Below are 17792 nucleotides of genomic sequence, written 5' to 3' on the forward strand. Positions count from 1 at the left end.
CCCGAGGCTAAAGGCTCAGAGAAGATGGCGAAAAGCGCGACCCCTCCCCGCGGGCGGGCGGAGGGCCAGCCCGGTACTGTAGATTCCCTCGCAGACTACGTTTCCCAGTATGCACTGCGAGCCGAGACGCTAAGGACTGCGCGGGGGTGCTTTTCCCAGCATGCTGCGCGGTCGCCTCCAGACTACCTTTCCCAGCGAGCCCTGCGCCGCTCACTTGTGGACTACGTTTCCCAGCATGATGTGCCCGTCGGTTTCAGACGGGAGCCGCGCTCCGCAGCCGCGAAGGGCGCTGGGAGCAGCAGTCCGCGGGGCTTGCGCGCGCCGCCCGGCGGGTCCGGGGCGTGTCCTCGGGGGTATATAGGCAGCCGGAGGGGCAGGGGGCTGCACTCTGCCGCCGTCGTTCCTGTCAGGCTTCATGAAATCTGCTGCTGCCCGTGCCGAGCTGGCGCCAGGCCCCCCACCTAGGTACCGCGGCACGGGTGGGGGTCTCGCGGGCGGGCCTACTTCGCACGGTGGCGGCGCTGTAGGTGGTGGGTGCTTGGCCAGGCTGTGTGGGCCGCCCCCGCAAGAGAGGTGGGGGGAGAGGCTGCGTACGGAGGCTCAGGCCCAGGCCCGCTTCCTTTCTGCGCGCCCCCGTCCCCTGTTCGGGCCTGGGCTGCCTCCTTTCCGGGCGGGGGCGGGGGGCATTCGAAAGGCTGGGGGGACCCCACGTGACTCAGGCCGGCCTCCGCCATGTTTGGTGAGAACAGTGAACCCCGGCGGGGTAAAGCTGCCGCGGTGAGGGGGCGGAGCCTGTCGCGGCACGTGTCCTCCGCGGCGGCCTGTGAGCGACTCCCGTTGGGATTTGGCGCCAAACAGGAGGCGGGGCCTTGCAGGGGAAAGGCGGGAAAGGGGCCTATTGTCTCCGTGAGGGGAGGCGCTTCCTGAGGGGGCGAGTCTCCGCCCCGAGCCTCCCGCTGTGCGCTCTCCCGAGCCCTCAGCCTCAGGGTGCTGGGGGTTGTGTGGGGCGCCATTACCACGAGCCCCACAGCGGGGTTTGTGGCTGCTGTTACTTCCCCCTCCCCACGGCGGGGTTGGTGGCTGTGGTCGCTGCCCTTAGCTGCAGGCCTGGGTAGGGATGTCTGACTGATCCTGAGGGAAGGGAGAGGGGCTGTTTCCTGGCACAGCAGTGTGCCCACATCGTGTGTCTGGGGGCCTGGGGCTTCCCTTCTGTTGCCAGACCTTGCTTTGATAAGCTCCCTGTGATGACGCTGTAGTGCTTCGTGTTGCCACACTGGGGCTTATTAAAGCGATTGACGCCAGTGGGATGAGTCTTGGATGACTTTACTTGGGCTGCCTATGATCTGTTTCCCAGAAGTGATCCAAGGCAGGGGGAAGAGTAGGATTTGAAGATGGAGGTAGTAGACCCAGAAGCCACTCTTACCTTTCTGTACTTAACGCTTGCAGCCTCAGGTATGGCTGTAGCTCTTTACAGAATGGCTCCCTTACCTTCCCATGCATAGCATAGGTTAGAAAGGCTGCTTTAGTGGTTAAGGCACCGGACAGCTGAGTTCAGGCTTATATCACCTAAAATTTTTTCTGTCTGACTGTTGGGCTATCTCAGCCAAATCAATAAATATGGGTCTAATTAGCTTCCTAAAACCAGACTGAGTTATTTTGGTGCAAATCTGTTTGAATTCTCTTCGTTTGTTTAAAAACTGAGCGAGTGTCAAACCAAAAGACTGTACTGCTTTAACTAACATAGCATTTTAAATTTCACTTCTTCAGTAAATGTAAACAGATGGAATATAATGCAGCCAGGCTTGAAAGTGCTGAGCCTAATTACATTCTGTATATAAAACAGTGTGCCTTGCTAGCAAATCCCTGCTTAGAACATGCTGTCTCCTCTTCTTAGGATGTACTCTAATGTAGCTCCTCTGGCTTTTAGGCCTCAGCTCAACATGGTCTTGCTGGGTGATGTTTCATGGTGAAGAGGGCTCATTTTGTAACTCCATCTTTATTTCAGCAAATGAGGCCCCAAAGGCCTCCACCTTCTCTGAGCCAGAGGTAGGAAACAGGTTGCATTGGCTACCCCAAATATTGTGCTCTCCCTTAGCAATCTTTTCACATTAAGATCTTCTGACCAAAAACTCAAATTTAATGTGAAGAGCTCTTCTAAAAAAACAAAACAAACAAACAATCTGCAGTATATATTGCTAATTTGATGTAGTTTTGGGAGTGGAAGTGAACTTTCAAAGTGAGAGGCCCTTGAGCCCATGCTTAACAACAAGGGATGTGGCAAATCTTGGTGCTTTTAAGCACCAAGTGAGATTTTTGCAAAGCAGCAGAATGTGCTGTGCTAGCTATGTGCATAATACTGGCTTCCTGCTTCCAGCTACAGAAGCTGCCTTAAGCTGGAAAATAATGAATATATTTCAGTTATACGACCTGTTGCTATGGTTGACATGAGTGCATCTCGATGGAGTGGAATGGGAAGTGCCAGCAGTCCAAGGCTACATACCTGTCATAAAAGTAGGGCTGATTTTAAAGTTTTTCAGCCACTTTTTGTGAATAGGGTCGTCTTCCCCTTTCATTTTCGTATCAGAAAACCAGCAAGTTTTGGCTTTTGGTGGGGCGGGATGTGGCAGGAGGGGCTGCAATGTTTTGATGAAAAGTCCATTTTCTAACTGTACTTCTGGTCAGGGCCCACAATATAGACTGCAGACTCATACTCTGGAAAGTCAGAAGTCTGAATTTGGGTGTTAGATTTCTCAATTGCTTATTTTGGAAATGCGATACCCTATTCACTTGGAGGCGGTAGCCATGTTAGTCTGTAGCATTGCAAAAAACAAGCAGTCCTGTATGAAGTGGGTCTTGCCCACAAAAGCTCATTACCTAATAAATAAAATGGTTAGCCTTTAAGGTGCTACAGTACTGCTTGTTTTCTAGTCCCTTCATCATGTGGTAACACCATGTACAACAGTGCAAAATCATTCTAATTTCTTGTTGAATCTTCAGTTGTAGAATGGAAGAGGAATTGGCTGCTCCCTCCACTTCAGCAGACAAAACTGATAGGTAAGTGATTTGTGAGTTAGCAGGCTAAGGTAGGGAAACACACAAATTAGGGTAATAGCTCTTATATCTGGTATTCTGCTTAGCTCTGGATATCATTAAAGGTTATAGATATCTTATGTTGCTGTGCAAGAAACCACAGTTTAGAAATATTCTTTTGTTTTCTTTCTCTGGGCTAACACTAAGTGGTTATTCCAGAGAAATGCTGCAGTGACAGCCTTTGGCCTTGTCTCTATGGTGCAGCTGATTGACGCGGCAGCCATCTATCCACCAGCTGTCAATTTATTGCCTCTACTGTACATGCAATATATTGCTTTCCAGGCTTGCTAGCGTTGATGCAACTAAACCAAAACAAGTAGCCAGTGTCAATGGGAGAGAAGCCCCCATCAACCCTATGGCACACTAGATGCCGTGACTTTACTAAAGTAGATCAATGGTGCGGGTAAGCATAGACAAGGCCTTCGAGTCTTTCTGTAGTGCCAATTTTGCTGTGGGCATGGCTAGCATTACAAATGTGGAGTTTTTTGAAGGGATCCCCATACCAACATTCAACTTCTGTGCAGCTGAGCTTCCTGTCTTCATGAACTCTCTCCCTTTTCTTCGTACAGGATTTCATACAGGCTTTTTTTGTCAAATTTTCTATGTGAACAACTTTTCTCATACTGGAGTGTTGTATGTATAAGCCCTTGACTTAGCTGAAGACTGAAAGCTGGCTATTGTATTAAACAGTCTTTCTTTGTTCTGCTTCTTGCAGTTAGGGGTTAAATGTATTTAATGTGAGAAATTGGAAGAATCTTTTTCTTTTAATGCTGGTTTAGGTGAAGGTTCTCCAACAGTAACTGAATAACCGTAAATGGTAGAGGCTCGCTATTTAGCACTTCTGTACACATTGCTGGTTGATGTGACTCTCTTGGTGGGAGGAGTTTTAAGTCTGGATTTAAACATTCTGGGAAATGTGCGTATGAACAGAAGAGGGTTATAAACATCCCTCCAACTTGCACACTTACAGATGTTCTCACAACTCTACTTTGACTAACACGGGCTATATTCTGTAACTTCACAGTATGGATGTGGATGGAGAAGCCAAGAAACTACTGGGCTTAGGACAGAAACACTTGGTATTGGGAAATATTCCAGCAGCTGTTAATGCATTCCAGGAAGCAGCTAGTATATTGTAAGTAACCAGCTGCATCCTTTTAACTTGAATTCATGATTTGGGCACAGCACTGAAGTGGATGAAGGTGTAAAATATAGATACTTGATTCTAGCCTTGTTAGAATTAGCTAGCAAACTGAAGCATGTACCCTGTCTGTGTAGATTTCTTTGAAATAATACATTAATTTTGCTGTTTAGGCACTTAATTATTGGAGTGGTGACCCAGGATGATTCAGAAATCAACATGAAGAAACCAAACTAATCTGTGTATTGCAAAATAAGGAATGTTGTGCAATGTAAATAGCACTAGGCTAGCCACTAGAGAGAGACAATTTAAAAATTGCAAGCAAAACAGAGACAAATTGCTTTTCTATGGGGGGGGGGGAAAGAGCACTTAGAGCAGAAGACAGTTGGGAAGAACCCACTATCAGAGTGCTCTGAGGTACCAGAGCTTTCAGTGGAAACCATTCCAGTTACCAGAAGGGAGGGATAACTGTGTGCCTGAGGCTGGAGGTCACATGGGAGGTAGCACCTTGGAAATTGAATTTCCAACCCAGAAAAGACTTAAATGTTGCATGTTTGGTCATTTGTATAGCCATTTTTAAAACATGGTGCAAATAAACTGTTAACGTATGTCTTATTTTGTAGGGGTAAAAAGTATGGTGAGACAGCAGATGAGTGTGCAGAAGCTTTTTTTTACTATGGAAAATCTCTCCTGGAGTTAGCAAGGTATACTAAGAAAGATCTCTTCCTTGTTTATCAGTCCTCTGAATATATGGTATCCATCTTCACTCTCATATCTCTTTCTAAAGAAGGTGTGGTGTTGATAGTAGCAACTGAAAATGTCAATTTAGAGCCTGTGGGCTGACACAACAGTTAAATGCAAAGATCTTTTAAAGATACAGATTTAAATGGGATAGCTAATCTTATATTGAGAAATAAGCATTAGAAAAAGGGAGTAGGCTATCAAACTCAGGGAGAAATAGGAGAAATACATAAGCTGTAGGACAGGGATGAGTGAAAAGGAACTGTTCGTAGTTAATTAACAAAAGTCTTAACTGGAGTCCCTGGACACCAGTCTCTCTATGCTAAATGCTTTTGGAGTCTCAGCACTGTTTTCTCATGCAGGTATGGCATGATGCTCAGTACCTATGGAAATCAAGAGTCTGACCTGGAATAGGAGTCTCTTGCAGGCTAGAACAGTGGTACAGTAGAAAAGCTGTGGGTGGAAGAGGAGCTCAAATTTGGTGCTGGGGAGAGCAGTCAAACGCTGTGTTTCTTCAGGCACAAAATATGTTCTGATGCTTGTGTGATCCTTGTATTTTTTTCCTAGAATGGAGAATGGTGTATTGGGAAATGCCTTGGAAGGAGTGCAGGTGGAAGAAGAAGAAGAAGAAGAAGAAAAAGCAGAAGATGACTCACTGGTAGAAAATGCTGATAAAGTAGATGGTATGTAGAGCTGTCTAACATGCCATAGAGATGCCAAGCTGTATTACCTTGTGTAAATATTGGATGTGGATTCTTTACTTTGCTGCCCTAGGTGATCTGAAATTTTTACCAGAACTTTTAGCAGGTGAAAGTAGTCTCCTGTAAATTTCCCAAACCTAGCATAAGGATTTTTATTTTACAAGAGAATCTTCTTTCACACTTACTTTGAGAGAAGGGGTCACATTTGTCAGTTGTTTGAGTGGAATGGTTCACTTGCTTTCCAGCCAGCTAGGACTGCTTTATATACTTGCAGCAGTATAGTGGCATGTGGTGTCATAAGGGGAGCATTTATTTTGGGTCAGACTTGCCAAACTGTTCTCTGTGTAAAAGTTTAATGGCAGTCTTCATTCTATAATTTGTGCAATAATCATCTGCAAAGTTTATCTTTTTAGCCAAACGGATTTAACTTGGCATCTCTTGCTCAGCTGTGACTAAAAATGCTAATGCATAAAACTACATTGCTTGAGTGGTCACTTACAAAACCATAGGGACTCCCAAAATTTGTTAGTTGGGACTTGGGACCCAGCTTCTTTAGATTTCAAACAAAATAGCATTTAGGAATGTGTGCTAGATGCACACATTGGAGGGTCTGAGGGTGGTATTTTCAATTTCTGTTAATGCTTTTATCACTAAACTCGAAGGAATGTTTATGCTTCATCTTCCTTAACTATGTAGAAGAAGCAAGGGAGGAGTTGAGAGAGCAGGTATATAATGCCATGGGGGAAAAGGAAGAATCCAAAAAATCTGCAGAAGAGTCTCCAGTACTGAGTGAAGCACAGAAGGAAGCCAGAGGAGAGGCTGTGGAAGTGAGAGGAAAAACAAGAGAAGAGGAAGCAATTGATGAGACCAAGCCTACAGAGAAGGCAGAAGAGCACATGGAGGCAGATCCACAGGAGAAAACAGTGTCAGAAGAGCAGGTGGCAGAAGCAGCAGCAGAACGGGCAGCGATGGCTGTGGAAGAGACGGCGGTGGCAGAAGCAGCAAAAGAACAGGCAGAGATGGCTGTGGAAGAGACGGCGGTGGCAGAAGCAGCAAAAGAACAGGCAGCGATGGCTGTGGAAGAGACGGCGGTGGCAGAAGCAGCAAAAGAACAAGCTGAGGCAGGTATTGAAGCCACAGAAGAGCAGGCAGGTGGTGATATGGAAGAGAAAGCAGTGGCAGAAGCCAAGGAAGAGCAGGCAGATGGTGATTTGAAAGAGAAGGCAGTGGCAGAAGCCATAGAAGAGAGGCTAAAGTCAAAAGAGGCACTGTCCTCAAAAGAAATACTGCTTGCAGCTGGTAATACCACTACATCTGCAAAGGGAAAAGAGACAGCTAATGAAATGCAAACTGAAGAAAAAGGTGAAGTAGCTGTTAAGGTAGAAAAGGAGAGAGATGACCTGATGGAAGAGGGAGATGGTGCTAAGGTAGAAAAAGAAGAGGAGAAAGATGACCTGATGGAAGAGGGTGAAGGTAACAGGGATAGGAGAAGTACTTTTGGGTGGAGTACTTGGTGGTTTTGATGTGTTAATCAGGGATAAAATTTATTTTTCCATTCAGAATTTTCTGTTTGCCAAAGGCTAATGGAATATCTCAAACAAGGGGCACTTAGATATAAAATCCTCCAAATAACTGGCTTCAGTTAAGTTTCAAGGAGTAGTGAATCATTTTTAGTTTGTTCAATGCTTAACTAACTGCAAAGCAAAAATCTTTGGATATCTTTTTGCGGACTATGACAAGCTTCAGCTGTAACATGTGGAAAGCAGTAACTGGGCTGGTAGAGAATACTGAATGGACATTCACTTGCATGCATCTGGGGTTATTGCACTAACATTCAAGTAATTTGAGCCACAAATTACCTCTGGTCCTAACCTCCAGTTCTAGACAGTGGGGCAGTAAAGTAGAATCCGCTGAATTGATACATATAGCACATCTACTTGTATTAAGAATTGGAACTTCAGTGATTTGAAGAATGAACTTCATTGTGAATCTTTAAATTTAATATCTGATAGGTTTTTAAAATTCTATTTGTAAGTTGGTGCTAGCTAGTACATGCATCTTCCTATGTAGCTTTTCATGTCATTCTGCTTCCCTGCTTCAGTTAGTTGGTTGAGTATTCAAACAAACCAGAAAACAAACTCTTATGTTTTTCAAAAAATAACATACTTAAATGTTAAGGGGCTATAAATCATCACATAGTATTTTGATATTCTGATAATCACTGTGACTGCATGCTTGTTCCAATTGAGCTGTTTACAGCCCAAGCCTCATTTAATAGTAACAAAACCGTCTCAGTTTCCTTAGCTGTCTCTGGACAATGTTAAAGGCATTTCTCCCATTGAACATCAGTGGAACAATCTGTAACAATCATAAAGGATGTAATCTACCACATTGTAAAGCAGTGGCTCTCAACCCTTCCAGAATACTGTGTACCTTTTCAACAATCTGATTTGTTCTGTATGCCCCCAAATTTTACCTCACTTTAAACCTAGTGGCTTACAAAATCAGATAAATGTATTAGAGCTGGGAAATGGTGAGCCGGTTGAACATAGCAGTTAGCTGGTTAACTAAAGGCCTGCTGGGGCCTGGCAGCTCCAGCCCAGTGTGGCCAGCCTTTGCCAGAGTTCACTGGCAAGGCCTGGTTTAAACCAGTAAGGTTTATTGCTTACCCATTAACGATTTAACATCCCCAGTGAGAGCCTGCTATCACTGACACTTTTCTCATTTTTACTATTTATGAAAAAAAGTTAGACATTTCAATGTATAGTGTCTATGGAGCAGTGTAAACAAGTTGTATGGAATTTTAGTTTGTGCTGACTAATGCTTTTTGTTGCCCATTGTAAAACTAGGCAAACCTCTAGCTGGTCTGATGTATCCTTGAAGACCTTTGCATATCCCTGATTGAAAATCACTGCTCTAGAGTATCTTCAGTAACCATATATTTGCGGATAGAATCTTGTTCGTTCTTTTCCCCTCAAACTTGGTCAGTCTGTACCCACAACAACAATAGTAATCAGTTCACTTCCCCCTCAGTCCCAGTGGTGGTGGTGTGAGGAAACACACACTTAAATCTGTTCACTTTTTTGAGTGCTTATTTGGCAACCACATCTTGGGCTAATAAATGATTTTGCTCCAGCCTCTAGTTGTAGTCATGTTTGTGGAGATAAATGACCTTTATTGGGAAGCTATACACCTAGGATCATTGTTCCTACTTCAGTCAGTTACATCTAACAGGCTAATCTTGGCCCACTTCTTGCTGCAGGTACAGTGTTGCACATATGATTGTCAAATGTGGCTCTAGTTATGGCGGTTACCGCAGCTGACCACCCATGCTAGTCATTCTTATGTTCTAGAGACCCCACATGTTCTTTGTCAAAAGTAACTTGCTTTCTCAAGAGAAGTAAAATTTGACTAGCTCGTAGGCTGGCTTTAGCTTCCAAATGAAGCAGAGCCTTCTTTTTTCCAGATATTTATTAGATTGCCTAGCTTGTATGGGATACCAGTTGTGGCATATATCAAGTCGTGTCCCCCTTCCCCCCCCCACCCCCATCCACTCATGTATCCAATGGCTTGTGCCCAAACATAAATGGTGAATTCTGTCTTTCTCCTTCCCCTATCCCCCAAGCTTCCAGTTGCTAGGCTTAAATTATATATTTTTAAAGCACTCTGCTGCCCCATAATTCAAAAGAGGAACTGATAGTATCTTGCTGAAAACATTTGACTCATAGGATGAAATACCAGTCTTTGGTCTGATTTTGTCTTGGGTGACAGTTTTCAACTCCACTGACTTCAGTAGGAGCTCCCGTGGGAAAATTCAGAATTTAGCCCAAATAAACTTCTATTCTAGGTAGTGGTAAGTCAGAAATGATAATGTTAAACTGCTTAGGTAGAAATACAGTAATGTTCTTAGCAAGGTAAGTAGCGCAACGAGTAGCTGAAATGTCACTTGGACTGTTCTAGTATAACACACCATTATGAATCATGAGAGAGAGGGAGATGTTTTCCGCTAAAACTGAAAACAGCAACATAGACTCTGTGTATAGCAAGTACATTTATTCTTCTCCACATTACTTTCTTCGCAGAAACTGAAGGGTCAGATGAAGAAGATAAAGAAAATGACAAAACTGAAGGTGATAAAGAAAATGATTCAATGGTTGAAGACAAGGTGAGAGGTTTTTGACAAATGTTTTTTGTTCTTCCAGATGAACAGGGAGCTAATGCTTATGGCTGAGTAGCATTGGTTAGATTCAGGTGCAGAGCTGTCCTGTTACTGACTATTCTGGTCCTTGTCATATTTAGTGCTTGTACTACTATAGGTTTATTTGTTAGTCTTGGGTATCAGACTGACTTCACTCATGACCAATGCCCCAAAGTGGTGGTGGTCTCTGAGGAAGCAGAACCTGCCCTTCACCTACCTCTTCAGAAATGCCCCAAAGCCCTGCTCATCCATGCAGAGCATGCTGTAATACCCAGCAAGAAGGACGATGTCTTTCTCATGCATGACTGCTCAGTCCTCTTCTCCCACATGGTGATTTACATCTGTACCAGCTGCTCTGGGTGCCCAAACCAGCCTGCCAAAATGAGGGTGCATGACCAATTTTGCATCTTTCTGTAACTTGCACAGAAACTGTTTTTCTGTTGGGAAGAAAACAAAAAAAAATAAGAGCCACGAGTTCTGCACATGTGCAATGATGCAAGATTACCCCAGAAGTAAACTTTCATCTGATTCTGTACTGACCTTTTAAGAGTTTATGCCCCTCTTTACTGCCACTCCTTAGTGATTGGGGTGAGGTATATTTGAGAAGGTGGGGAAGGAAATACGAAGTCTTGGCAACTCACGGATGAGTCTCTGGCTGCAACTACCCTGAAAACAGCTGATGGATCTACATAATCACAAGCTCACAGGAATGATATGACACATGCAAATTGGTGTGGGGATTGCATAACCTGAATCTTGACTTATGGTGCTGTGGCTTTCATCGCTATGCACTGGCTTGAAGGACTTGTTTAATGTGGGGTTTCTGAATCCATGGGTTGAAGCTCAAAACTGAGTTGCTAGAATGTCAGTGTTCCAGACCTGGCTGGACTCAGCTCGCCACTCTAAGAATTGTCACTTTGTGCACTGGGTTACAGCATGACTCAAGTTTGGCCCCTCTGTCGCAGAGGAGAGTGTGGACCAAGCCTGAGGAGGTCTGTGATTGCCTAGAGTAGGGACCAGCTCCAGAACAATAGTTGACACGGAATGGTTTGTCATGTTCTTCAGTAATACCATCTGCCTGTGGGTGTACTTGCTTTTTGGAGAGTTATTAGCCTGCCACCTTCCTTCCCCAGACTGCCCCAGTTCCTTCACTGAATTCCTAGGATGACTGTTCTCCCAATTATTCTCAGCTTCTTGTGGGCCATGAGGAGCTTATGGTTTTGCAGAGATGTCTGGCTTGCTTCTTTTCCACCCCCAGTTGGTAGAGAGGTTTTGAGAGCTGACATCTGGTCAGAGCATCTGAAATCATAGCTTAGAGCCCCTTGCACGATGGATCCCTGTGGGGAGATGGGGGTCAGTGAGTCTGAGAGCATCTTAAAGGGTGGCAACGGCCTCTCTGGTTTGTGACAGGCCATCAGGGTTACACCATGCTTTAAGCAGGCCACTACACAACTGCACTACTACATTGTGGTCGTATTGTCACTTGTAGCTAATGGAGTACTTTGCCTTAAAAATCTTTAAGTTTTTGCTTTAGTCCATTTATTTTCTAATTCCTGGTCCATTTCCTAGTAGCATCTTAAAATTAAAGGGTATTCCCATTAAGTTGTAATATTGGCAAAGGTTTTCACTTGTAATCAGCCTGTAAAGATGTGAGATGGTCATAAACAGAACCTGAAATCAAGAACAATCTTGAGTCTCAACTAACTAGAAAGCAGCAGACTGTCCCAAGCTTGTGCAGCATTCTCTAGCTGCAGTGACAGACTTAACAGTTTACTATGGCTTTAAATCATAAATTCCTGATGAATATTTTTGCTACATTGTTGCATGTTGCTTGACTGAAGTCTTCCTTTTTTAAATAAAATTAGAATATAATTCTAGTCATTTCAGGAGAGTGAAGAGGATGAAGTTGGAAATCTGGAGCTAGCGTGGGATATGCTGGAGTTGGCAAAAGTTATCTATAAAAGGTAAAACCTTCAAGTCTTTATCTGAGTCTCTTAAAAAATAAATAAAGGGACTTACAGGAAACTGGGAGGTGACATAGTAGAGGTACACTAGAATGACTAGATAAGGAGGCAGAAGCCTCTGACTGGGGGTTTTCATAGTGAACTGTCTGTCTAAAGCTTTCTTGTGGTCTCTTCTTTTAAGACAAGAAACAAAAGAAGCTCAGCTCCATGCTGCTCAGGCTCACCTAAAACTAGGAGAAGTTAGCATCGAATCTGGTAAACTATTTGAAAGCTGATTGTACATGAAGTGCTACAGTACTAAACTGACTTAATGTCTTGCTAATTTTCACCTGTCTTACCCACCGCATGCTTATTTTAAATGGTCAGAGCTGATCCAAGTTGTTGGAGGATGCGCCCACAAGTCTGAAGTAGTATTGGGATAGATAAGGGAGTAAGCTGACTAACTGCCAACTAAATTCTTGAGCAAAGAGTGAGGAAGGCCACATTGAGCCTGGGCTTGCTTTCATTATGGGAATTGAAATAATAGTGACTTGGAAATGTCCTTGTACACAATATCCATTCTTGAATGTCTCCAGAAATCTGAGGAAGTGTAGAACTATTTTACCTTCAGTACTAGGTCAGAAGCAAAACGCACCAACCACTGTAAGAATGAGAAGAAAATACACACAAGAACTTGTTGGGGTCTCAAAATAGGCAAACTCCCAGAAACACTTGAGTTGGCTTCTTGAATGCACATGAGGAATTGACAGTCACTTAATGGTCAGACTTTTCCCTCATCTTGAAGTCTGCCTCTTCCCATTTAAACATTCTAGCTCTTTATCATCTTTGCTCCTCTCTTCTATTCTGATAGAAAGTGGTTTCAGACCAAATTCACCTGGGAAGATCTGTAGGTAAGAATTGTAAAACTAGAGTTGTGCATGTCACCAGTTGTCTAAATCACCACTCACATGGTGGGAGGCAGCTGGGTGGGAAGCATAAGGCTGTGTGAAAATGATTAACTCCAATTGTGTCCCTTTTAATTATCAGTGTCTCTTAGTGAGACAACTGCTTTCAATTCACACAGTCAAAGAGCAATCTGAGGAATAAAGTAGATGGGAGAGAGTCATGTAGCTTAAATTTGTTTAATTCATTAGATGTCTTGGTAAATGTTTTATGGCTTTTCTGTTTGTAGAAAACTATGCACAGGCTATAGAGGAATTTCAGGCATGCCTAGCCTTGCAGCAGAAATATCTAGAGGCTCATGATCGCTTGTTAGCAGAGTCCCACTACCAGCTGGCACTGGCATATCACTACAACAGCCAGTTTGATGAAGCAATTCTACAGTTCAGTAAATCTCTAGAAGTCATTGACAAAAGAATGGGTAAGTAGACTCACTCAAACTCTAGCTAGCAAGCCAGGTAATGCCATACGAAAGATGGCTTAAGCTAAGGTGTTAAAATGGAAACATGTTACTCTCTACATTTCTCTGAATGGTATCTAAAAAAGGCAGAGTAGCTCAAGTGCTTTTGCCTGTTTCATTATTGGTTTAGTAAACTGCTGACCACTTAAACCTATATTCCTAGTGATGCTGACTGAACGAATAAAGAAAACAGAAGGAGAAACCACTGAAGATGAGAAGGAGATTGAAGAATTAAAGGGACTAGTTCCTGAAATTAAGGAAAAGATAGAGGATTCAAAGGAGTCTCAGAAGAGTGCAAGAGTAGCTGAACTGGCTTTGAAAGCAACCCTGGTTAGCTTTTAGTTTGTTTATTCTTCTTGTAAGTTGGCATTAACTTCTATAGCTGAAGGAAAACAGAAGAGCTGCAACAGCAAATTTGGCTCTAGTGGTTTAGAATTAGCAATCATCTGCAATGACCTTCCTGTGACCAGAAATGGCTAAATAACTGAGCACAACATAGCTCACTTCCCTTTGAGGGATGGAAAGCATTGGGCTTGTCACATATCACCACTATGCTTGTCCATCTTGATAAAGCTACCTTTTATTGGGCAATCAGCCAGCTCTCAACCTAGGGGCTAGAGAAGACAGTGACATCACGTGCCAGCTGTTTACAGTAAATATAGGGGTAATGCTTTGAGATTGTAGTAAGATGTCAGACAAGAACTATGCTGATTTGGGATTACTAATACAGCCTACTTTGAGGGTCCTAAATTTGGTTCAGCATCTGTGTTGGTATATATCTTGAATATTTGTACAGTGCAGCCAGCCCTTCAGAAGGATCAGACCTTTCCGGGGAGAGGCGGAACTTAAATGTCACCCTGCCTAACTGATGGGCAACTTGTTCTCTCACTTACTGTGAAATACCAGTTTGGGTTTGTATGAATGTCTATAAACTGGGTATTTAAAACAAGAAAAGGAATAAACCAAATTGAGAATGAAGTACTCTAAAATCAGAATTTAGCTGGTTAATGCAGATATGATAAAACACCACTATGAAGAGAAGCAAAACAAACCTTTGTGGCACAGCTAGCATGTGAAATGCACTGTCTTATTGTCACAACATATTTCACTACAGAAGTAAAGCAACATCTTTTTTTAAAAAGGTAAATTTAACTGATGTATCACGCTTGACCTTGCTTTCTCCTGTTACTGACAAACTGAAAAGTAGTTTGTAAGATCTCCATGGCAGGAAACATGGATTTGGACTTTAATGTCCTGGCATGCTTTGGATGATCAGAAATGCAACTGGAAGCCAATAGTACTTGGCTAATCACAACAGTTTTTTTTCATCTTAGGTTGGAGGAGCCACCTCCAGTTTTTCACAGAGTGAAGAAAGCACTTCTGTTTCTACAGTAAGTGAAACAAATCCAAGTTCGGATGGGCATCTAAAGCCTTCCAATAATGTAGCAGTTACTATCACTGACACTACAACCTCTATCTTGTAACAGATCCCAGGGAGAAAACCAGCTGATGGAGCATCACAATGTGTTACAGACATCTCTCATCTTGTCAGAAAAAAGGTGTGTCCTGATCATATAGCTGTTTAGACAAACTAATATAAATCTACCACTGGCTTGCACTGTGTATAGTTGGATTTCTTGACTAAGCAAAGCCTTTAATGATCACTGTTAAGCACAGAGCAAATTCCTTAATTTAATTGAAAAAAGAAAACCTGCATAAAACTCCTTTCCACTGGGAGCCAATCAGTCTGGGAGCCATTCAGACTTCAGAGTAATTTTTTGGTGGTTCCTTTACAGCACCCCACCTGATCCACACTGATTTAACTTCAAAGCTGAATTTTGTGGGTCCTGTAGGCACTGCTTAAATGAGTGCCCTATTGTGCTGAGGCCTTGCATGAAGGAGCAGGGCAAGCCATAGATTTTAATGAGGGCAAACAACCAGGCTGAGTTGAGTTCCCATATTTCCAAGTGGAAATGGAGCATTGGAGTTAAAGTAGCAAAGCCAGTCTAAATGTGTAGTTTTCATACTGCTTGTAAATTCTGACTTATTGGAGTAAGGATACATCCTTAAGGAAAACTAGTGTTTGGCTATATTTTAGTGGGTGGTAGATGGGGAGAAGTGTTTTCATTAATAGTATTTTCCTAATCATTCTTTCCCAGTACTCTTCATTTGCATATACTGTATGCACTGTTATGGCACACAATGGCTTTCTGCATTTTTGTCACCCTAGGATCTTTCGGTCCAGCTCTTGGAGCAAGTCTGAAATAATCTATCAGTTCAGAAGTTTAATTCTGTTGTGGGTATTGAACATGGAAATTTAATCTAGAAGTTAAGATGCTTTCCTGCCAGATCGTAATTGAGGATGGCAGAAATTTAAGATGATGATAGTATTTAGGCAGTGTAGAATCAGATTTACTTATTGTAATTGAACCTCCCCTCCACCCCACCCCACCCCCAAAAAAAAGCTTTAGGATTCATTAGGAGCTTCAACTTTTGTTTTGTGACCCATTGTAACTAGGGGTTGAGTAGTTAACACACAGTGACATCTAAACCATAATTTTCTGAAGTCTTAAATTTGTGCATAGTGAAGACTAAACAATTTTATCTTCAGAGGAAACCAGAGGAGGAGACTCAACAGGGAGACAATGAAGCTAAGAAATCTAAACCAGAACCGGCTGTCAATGGTGGTGGTGATGCTGCCCCCAGTGGAAATGAGGTTGCAGAAAAAATGGAAGAGGAGGTGGGCAGTTGAGTCAGGAGTCTGTGCCATATATATTTCCTTCTCTGTTCAGGCATACCTTTTCATGCGTTTATAGATCTATATTTCATTGCCTGCTGGTTGTCTTCATAGGACTCCTTTAAAGAGCTGGGCAGTTTGCCCAGTTCAGTTGAGTTAATGTTACACGGAAGCTGCCTGGCCCGTAGTTAGTTGAAAAGAAAACTAGCCCTGTAGCTTTCTCCGCTTGGGAGATGGTAGCATGGAGTTCTGTGTCTTACTTTACAGCTGAGCAAATCCAAGATTCTCTCTTCGCCTAAAATATTAGTGTAACTGAAATAGAATAGAAGCCTTATTTAAAAACAAAGGGCAATCAAGCTATGAAGTGGTTTACATCCATATTTGAGAGTAGTGCTTGGTTTCTCTAACGGCAAAGTGTAGGTAATCAGTTAATGCAATTGTCCAAGCTATCAGAACCTTCCTGGGTGCATGAATTAACTCATGTGGCACATCTAATACAGGCTTTAAAATTGCTTTCCTCTCTTTCAGACAGAGAAAAGGCCACAAGTGGAACCAGGCGCTGCAGTTGAAAGTACAGTATGATAGGTCTTTAACATGGACCGTTCCTCTCCTCCCCAAGGAGAATGGTTTTGTATATAGTGTATTTTTTCACTTTGGCAACTTTTGTATGACTTCAATAAAGATTGTAAGCAAATGTTTCAGATTTTTCCTCCATATGAGTGAGTCATGTTCCTGGTACTAACTACAACTACACTGGTATAGCAGTGCAGAGGAACAAATTTTCATCTCTGTAGCACTGTGAACCAAATGTCCCAAGAAACTTAGTTCCCATCTAGTGTAACCGGAAACTTTATTCATTTGACTCTGCTACTTGCAGACTGCAATGAAGAAACAAGATAGTGCTGCAGAATGTAATATCAGGTCAAGGTTGCCTTGCTTGTGCAGTTCTAGAAAGTCATCTGTAGCTTCTTCCTGGAGCACTAGATTCAGTCTAGAGTTAACCACTGGGCCTGCAATAAGCAGAAGATTGAAGCAATAGTTCTGTTAGTCTGTAGAGTTACAGGTGTTCCTCTATGGACAAAACATAACTTTGAAACATTCACAGGATGCCTCTTGAGTTGGGCGCTTTCCTAAAAGAAGGGATAGGAGGAAAAGCAAAGTTATTCCATTAGAAAATGGTGAGCGATGCTTTTTATTTGGGTGGAAATGAAAATTAAAAATACAAACACCATTCTCAAATGGTATTTTTTTGAGTTAAATAAAGCTTCCTTAAATGTACTTAAGTTCTTACCACTGTTTATTAGTTTAAACCAGTTTATTTAATTAAAATATTATCTGTAACTAGAATCAGCTCAGTTCTCCATGTCCTTGAATCATTCTTTTTGATCTAGTTCTTATTTATAGACTTAAAGAAGAAAACAAGTTTCCTGGTTTTAAATTCAGATTTATTTGAGTTAAGACATTCATTCTACTCTGTTATGGAAGAAGCTACTGCTGTCAAAAACTGTCTTGTGCTTCCACAAACTTGTTCTAAGAGCTTAGCCTCTGCCTTCTACCAGCTCAGTGGTCTGACTTTATTTTAAAACATGGCAGTGAATGCATAGTATATTTTTAATCTGATCTTAAATCAAGTATTAGTGGAGCACTTGACATCTTGCCCTCTGTGATGGGCAGCCAGATTACAAGTTATTGGAATTAAAATTGGGAAGCCCCTGGAACAAAATGACTGGAAGGGTGTGAAAAGAAGGGAATCTGTTGCCAGTGAAAGAATGCAGTGTTACTAACACAAAGTGTAGGGTTACTCTTGTCGGATGACAGAAA

At 42.7% G+C, this 17792-nt stretch overlaps 1 protein-coding gene across 5 annotated transcripts; it reads left to right on the plus strand.

Annotated features, from left to right (window-relative positions):
• The first annotated feature begins 328 nt into the window (after window positions 1–328).
• NASP (nuclear autoantigenic sperm protein) lies at window positions 329–16673 on the plus strand. 5 transcript variants are annotated; one of them, XM_075002656.1, is made up of 16 exons: window positions 350–465; window positions 1928–2046; window positions 2998–3054; window positions 4115–4225; window positions 4855–4935; window positions 5540–5655; window positions 6370–7146; window positions 9756–9838; window positions 11750–11835; window positions 12017–12090; window positions 13007–13195; window positions 13398–13564; window positions 14569–14625; window positions 14722–14793; window positions 15846–15974; window positions 16500–16673. In XM_075002656.1, the coding sequence occupies exons 2-16, from the start codon at window positions 1964–1966 to the stop codon at window positions 16551–16553; spliced, it is 2136 nt and encodes a 711-aa protein (XP_074858757.1). In that variant the 5' UTR covers window positions 350–465; window positions 1928–1963; the 3' UTR covers window positions 16554–16673. The 5 variants fall into 5 exon arrangements, with proteins under 5 accessions (XP_074858759.1, XP_074858757.1, XP_074858758.1 ...); XM_075002657.1 differs by having other exon boundaries at window positions 11759–11835; XM_075002658.1 differs by lacking the exon at window positions 1928–2046 and having other exon boundaries at window positions 329–465.
• Window positions 16674–17792: the final 1119 nt, after the last annotated feature.

Source organism: Carettochelys insculpta, chromosome 9 (assembly GCF_033958435.1).
Source record: "Carettochelys insculpta isolate YL-2023 chromosome 9, ASM3395843v1, whole genome shotgun sequence".
Lineage (NCBI taxonomy): Eukaryota > Metazoa > Chordata > Testudines > Carettochelyidae > Carettochelys > Carettochelys insculpta.

What these genes read in the sequence shown, in the direction of transcription:
- NASP (XM_075002656.1), top strand. Translation starts at nt 1,964, where the DNA reads ATGGTGAAGAGGGCTCATTTTGTAACTCCATCTTTATTTCAGCAAATG. An exon ending in GCAAAAGTTATCTATAAAAG is followed by an intron (nt 11,836 to 12,016) that starts GTAAAACCTTCA and finishes TCTTCTTTTAAG; the next exon opens with ACAAGAAACAAAAGAAGCTC. An exon ending in AGTCATTGACAAAAGAATGG is followed by an intron (nt 13,196 to 13,397) that starts GTAAGTAGACTC and finishes CTATATTCCTAG; the next exon opens with TGATGCTGACTGAACGAATA.